The sequence below is a fragment of the Malus domestica genome, chromosome 10 (genome assembly GCF_042453785.1).
Source record: "Malus domestica chromosome 10, GDT2T_hap1".
NCBI lineage: Eukaryota > Viridiplantae > Streptophyta > Magnoliopsida > Rosales > Rosaceae > Malus > Malus domestica.
In genome coordinates, this window is record NC_091670.1 from 23410311 (window position 1) to 23416139 (window position 5829).

Sequence of the window (5829 nt, forward strand, 5' to 3'; positions counted from 1 at the left end):
ATTTCAGTTTCGCTACCTGCTGAAATTCTAATGCTCATAGTATTTCATAAGAAAATGAGGTTATTGCTGGCACAGCATATATTTAATTTAAATTACGGAGAATAATATTTGAATTTGAACATAGAAAGAGTAACAACGTCAACCACCTTAGGGTGGCCATTATTAGAGACAAATTTCAAATTCGTATCACACGATACGCATTGAGTTTGATTCCTGACACTGGTGGATCGCACGTTGATGACTAGATAAAGGTTAAAATATCTCTGTGAATCTTAGCTTCTTAAAAAATAAACTATCATGGCTAAGCCACTGATCATTTAAAAAAAAAAAAAAAAACAAGTTAACAACGTCAGTTGAAAGTACATCTCAACGTGATAATGTGGTCCAATTAACTTTGGTTATTTTTATGAACAAAAAGTAACTTCGGTTAACTACATTCTTCATAAGGTAGTGAGATTAATTAATTTGCATGTTTAGTAAGAACTGGAAGAGTTAACAAATTCACAGAAAACAGGGGGTTAATTAAGGCGGACTGGCCACTTTCTGTCACCTTACCAAAAACCTCATCCTTTCGCCCTCAGCATGCATTGATACCACCAAAGCACATTTCCTTAAAGAACGTGCACCCAAAATCACCTCACATTCTCCGTCCGATCAAATCCAACGGCAGATACCCTGTCAACATTAACAGGCGTGAACAAACGCACAATACCAACTCAACGAATGATACCGCAGAAATCAGAAACGAAGAGTGAAGACTGAAGATCTCTGTCCTTTCGTTTCCGCCCAGAACTTTACCAAAATTACACTAACGCACCCGAACGACAGACAATAATGCACCAAAAGTCGGATTCGGAGGTGACGATGAGCGTAGAGCAGTCGACGCCGCCGCGGTCGCCTCGCCGCCCGATTTACTACGTCCAGAGCCCCTCCAACCACGACGTCGATAAGATGTCGTACGGTTCGAGCCCCATCGGCTCGCCGCAGCACCACTACTACCACTGCTCCCCTGTGCACCACTCCCGCGAGTCCTCCACGTCGAGATTCTCCGCCTCCCTGAAAAACCCCCGCAGCATGTCCACCTGGCGGAAGCTGCAGCGCGGCAACGAAGTGGAATTGTCCGAAGACGACGAAAGTGGCTCCGCAGTCGACAACGGCGGCCCGGCGCGTAATATTAGGTTGTACTTCTGCTTCGCGCTGCTCTTCGTTGTACTCTTCACGGTGTTTTCTTTGATCTTGTGGGGCGCCAGCAAGGCTTACGAGCCTCGAGTCATTGTTAAGGTAATCACAGATAAATGATTTTCGCACTCTAGTTTTCTTTATCGTTTTCTTGTAACTTAATTTTCTGTAATTTATTTAATTAAAATAACAAAAATAAACATGTATAATGTGCAAAAAAGATGTTCTATTTATTTATGTTACTTGATTATCTTTTAATTTATTTAATCAATATAAGAAAAATATCTTTTTTATTTAACAAGAACTTAAATGAGACGATTAGTTGTTTGATTTTCTTTTAATTTAATTAATTAAAATATTAAAAAATTAACAGAGTGTGAACGTAGAGAAAAGAAAGCACGCCGGAATCACTTTTACGTTTAATTTTTTTACACGGTAATGGACCGAGTTGACTCGGTTGAGGGGGATTTGATTTGATTTGACTGACGGCGTTTTGTTTTGGGGCGAGCAGAATATTGTGTTCGAGAGTTTCAATATACAGGCGGGGAGCGACAGGACGGGGGTGTCGACGGAATTGCTGTCGTTGAATTCGACGGTTAGGATCTCTTACAGGAATCCGGCGACATTTTTCGGCGTCCACGTCACTTCTACTCCATTGGAGCTCCACTATTACCAGCTCAAGGTTGCGTCCGGGCAGGTGCGTAATGTCCATTGTACCGTCGATAACTAAGGGGAATATGAATAAATGCATGTTTGTGGATGGGTAATTTGGTCATTTTAACTTTAGAAAGTTTAGATATGATTGAGTTCCAACGTTAATGGGTTTTGTACTTTGCTGGTTATTTATTATGAGAATATTTTGTTAACCATACCTAGGTGGTGTTGATTTTTACTGTTTACTTATGTTGGATGAGTTTATTTTTTTATATTTATATTGATAGATATAAAATTTAAAATTTAAAATTACTTAATAATAATAAATAAAGTAACGTCACTTCAGCTAAAAATTTTAAAAATTTTAATATATGTACAGTAAAATGACAGAAACTTTAAAATATAAACTATTGTAATGGAAATAATAGGAAATAGATCTTCATTGAATTTCTTTCTCGGATCAAATGGTTTAAACTTTTCAAATTTTATTCGACGTTATATTTGAATGATCCGAATCATGAAAGACAGGATCTCTTTCCGAAATAATACGGTTTGAGTTTTATGGGGGTGGGGTCAAAACGGCAGACGTCGGGAGTTGGGACAGCAGTTGAAGGTTTAATCGTCTTTATTGGGGTGACTGAAAAGCTGTGTGTTCTGCCAGAGCATGAAAACCCCAACACCTTTAATACAAACATCTCTGTGGGGACGCGTGGGCTCAATGTTATTAGGTTAAATGTGAAAATGGTTTGACCAAAAACAATGAATATATGAAAATGGTTGTGTTGTGAGTCTAGTGTGATCCGAGTTGTTATGTGATGTTACTAATTAAAGTTTCACGACGTAATACTCATGGTGTAGATATATATTGTAAACGTGAATATATGACACTAATAGTCACACTAAAAAAATTCATAGTTATAAGATATAATGTTTATAAATATATTCATGTTGTTACAGGTCGGACAAAGAAAAAGAATGACATGTATAGTATGTGTTCGTCTTGAAAACAATCATTAAAGCATATTCTTTGTGAGGTGGGTTGTTTAGGGCTTAATGTTATTGCATCTGTGAGTTGGTAAAAACACATAGCGATATAATAATGTTCACGTCAGAAACCTACTAAAGTAGAGTTTTCTTCATTTGGGATAACCATGATCAAAACTACTCGATTAGTTTGAAATTTTCATATTTCTATACAATATCTATATGCATTACCATATATGCTCTTGCAATCAAACATAAGAGTAGGTTAAATTCCAAAGATTGACGGATTTCAATGGAGAATCAGAATCCACTTTTTGGCTATTTGTTCATCTTTTAATTGGTAAAAGTCTTAAAAGACTACCAAAAGCCGGGTGATGATTCCAACTTCTAAATACATGGCCTTTCTTATCTTGTAGCTCAAGTCATTTGATAGTTCGGCTTGCCAAAGAGATACCCCTGTTTGCTATTTATTTTTTTGGTGGTCAATAAACTAGATGGAAGGTAATGCAAGTAATGTACATGAAAACATAGGAATTAGTACATAAATCAAGAACTTAAAAGGGTTAACTGGAAGTACTGCTTTTAGTGATCGCCATTTATGTTCAGAACTGATAGCAAGATCACTACCAAGCTTGAAGCATTTTTTCGGTCAGTTTGCAGCAAGTTTGGACGTCCTTATTACCCTTATTGATTATTTAACTGAGACTTTTTTTCCGATGAAATGAAACAGATTGAAAACTTCTACCAAGCAAGGAAGACGCATCGAACAATAAGGACGGTTGTGCTAGGGTACCAAGTGGCTCTTTACGGTGGAATTTCAGATATTCAACATGTTAAAGAGGATCAGCAGAGAGTGCTAATACCACTGAATCTGACGTTCGTTGTGAGGTCAAGAGCCGACATTTTGGGAAAACTAGTGAAGTCCAAGTTTTATGAGAGAATCAGATGTTCTGTCACCCTTAGAGGAAGCACACTAGGCAAGCACTCTAATTTGACAGACTATTGTGTGTACGACTGAATGATATACCATGTTTATCACTTGTAATTTTTTTGGGGATCTCTTAGCGTGGATTAATTGTACCAATTCAACTGCTTAGATTATCTTGATGTCTCAAGCAACATCTCTTTCTCGATGAAGTTCTGCACGATTTGGTTAGTTCAGAAGTAAGCCTGAACTTACTTTAAAGTCTTTGCTCAGCCCGAACATTCCTACCTTGCCCTGACTTGAGCGCTAGGGAATTATCCAGTGGCCAAGCTCACTATGCGGCAACAACATCCATCCAACAAGCTATTCTTCTTGTTAGCGAAGGCTTCTTGAAAATGAGTTGGTGGGATGACTAGGAGCGGAAGATGCTAGACACTGGAGGACTTTGGAAAGAACCGAAATGAGGAGCTACAGGGACCAAAATGGAAAAGGCACGAAGCAGAGTAACTAGCTAGTTAATTTAATAGACACTCCTCTGGCCAGTTAGAAAGGCAATAAAGTCAGTATAGACTATAAAGAAAAGGATTTTTAATGTACCCTCAATACATCTTGCTACCATGCATATAGTCTCATTTAAAAATAAATTTTTTTTGTCCCCAATTAATTAGAATTGAATCCAATAGGCCCCTCGTTACTGCCTAGAGCAGAAGTCATACGTAGGAATTACAAGATCAGGACCCGTGGTGTCCAAGCCAATTGGCCAGGCGACGACGACTTCACTTATTAGATTGGTATTAGCCGTGCCGCATGCTCGTTTTGATTGGGAGCGCGGTGGGCACTACATAGAGTAGTTCTCCACCAATCAAGTAACCACCAACTCAACATCAAAGTACGTTGCCCAATTGAAGTGAAAATCCCCTTTCCTTCGAAAGGTATGAGCTCAAATTCGGCTTGGGGGGTAGACCCTTGAGTGATCCCTTGCTCTCACGTTTGAGTGTTTGCTCGTTGTTTAGGCCGGTGAGTAAGATTTCTGCTCATTGCAATCATGTCTAGGGTTCTTCGCACCTGGATAGTACCAGGACCCTTGTGCCTTGGCCCTTGATCAAATAAAGTTGCCATCCCTATGGCCCACAATTAAAAATGAGAGGAAGATTTTTATAAAGAAGTGAGTTTATATTGATGGCCTTTGTTGAACAGAGAACGAACGGGCGATAAGTTACTTAATTTACCAGTCGTAGCCTATGGCTTCATCTTTTACTCCCACCAGGTAAAGGAATTACTTACTTGCAACCAAACAAGCGCATTCAATTCTTAGAATATGTCACTTGTTTTTTGATATATGTATTATGCACAAAAGCATGCGAAGAAAGCAGCAGGCGAGAAAAAACCTTTATTAATAACAAGACTTCGGACTGGAATAACTTTACTTTATCATTCCAAGGCATGATCCATCGCCTTATATGCGCGGGGTCGCATTAGGTTCTGCTCTGCCTCATCCTTGAGTTAGTTCCAGAACGTCTTGGGAAACTTGAGGGAGGGTAATGGGCAAGGGTTCTAGGGGTACAGGAAACTAGTCACAAGGTCGATCCCAAAACCATAATGTCTCAAAATGAAAAGGTCATACAGAAACTCTTTTTATTCCTTTGTCTCGTACTTCATGAAGAACTTCATTTTCTTTCCCTCGATATGAACAAAAAAGTGGTGGTGTTGTATACCGAGGATGTCACATCTCGGCCTGGGCCCCCACTATATCTCAGGCTTAACTCTGCCATAGCACTATAATATCCGCTTTGGGCCCCGACCATGCCCTCACGGTTTTGTTTCTGGGAACTCACACGAGCAGAACTTCCCAGTGGGTCACCCATCCTGGGAATGCTCTGGCCCAATCTCGCTTAACTTCGGAGTTTCTACAGAACCCGAAGCCAATGAGCTCCCAAAAAGCCTCGTGCTAGATAGAGATGGGAATATACATATAAGGCTTACATGATCCACTCCCCTAGGCAATGTGGGATGTTACAGGTGAGTAGAGTTTAGAAACTGGGAAGCCCATCATTGAGCAAGGACTAGAAGTAGAAGATTGCTGGCAT

The 5829-nt window shown here is 39.5% G+C and overlaps 1 protein-coding gene across 1 annotated transcript; it reads left to right on the forward strand.

Moving 5' to 3' along the window:
• Positions 1-469: 469 nt before the first annotated feature.
• Positions 470-3954, forward strand: LOC103411669 (uncharacterized). The gene is made up of 3 exons (XM_008350299.4): positions 470-1281; positions 1691-1876; positions 3548-3954. Exons 1-3 carry the CDS (start codon positions 835-837, stop codon positions 3833-3835), a joined length of 921 nt encoding a protein of 306 aa, XP_008348521.3. The 5' UTR covers positions 470-834; the 3' UTR covers positions 3836-3954.
• Positions 3955-5829: the final 1875 nt, after the last annotated feature.

Bases quoted from the DNA above. Each gene is read 5' to 3' on its own strand.
- LOC103411669 (XM_008350299.4), top strand. From the start codon at position 835: ATGCACCAAAAGTCGGATTCGGAGGTGACGATGAGCGTAGAGCAGTCG. The intron at 1,282-1,690 runs GTAATCACAGAT...TGGGGCGAGCAG, and splicing joins AGCCTCGAGTCATTGTTAAG to AATATTGTGTTCGAGAGTTT. The intron at 1,877-3,547 runs GTGCGTAATGTC...GAAATGAAACAG, and splicing joins TCAAGGTTGCGTCCGGGCAG to ATTGAAAACTTCTACCAAGC.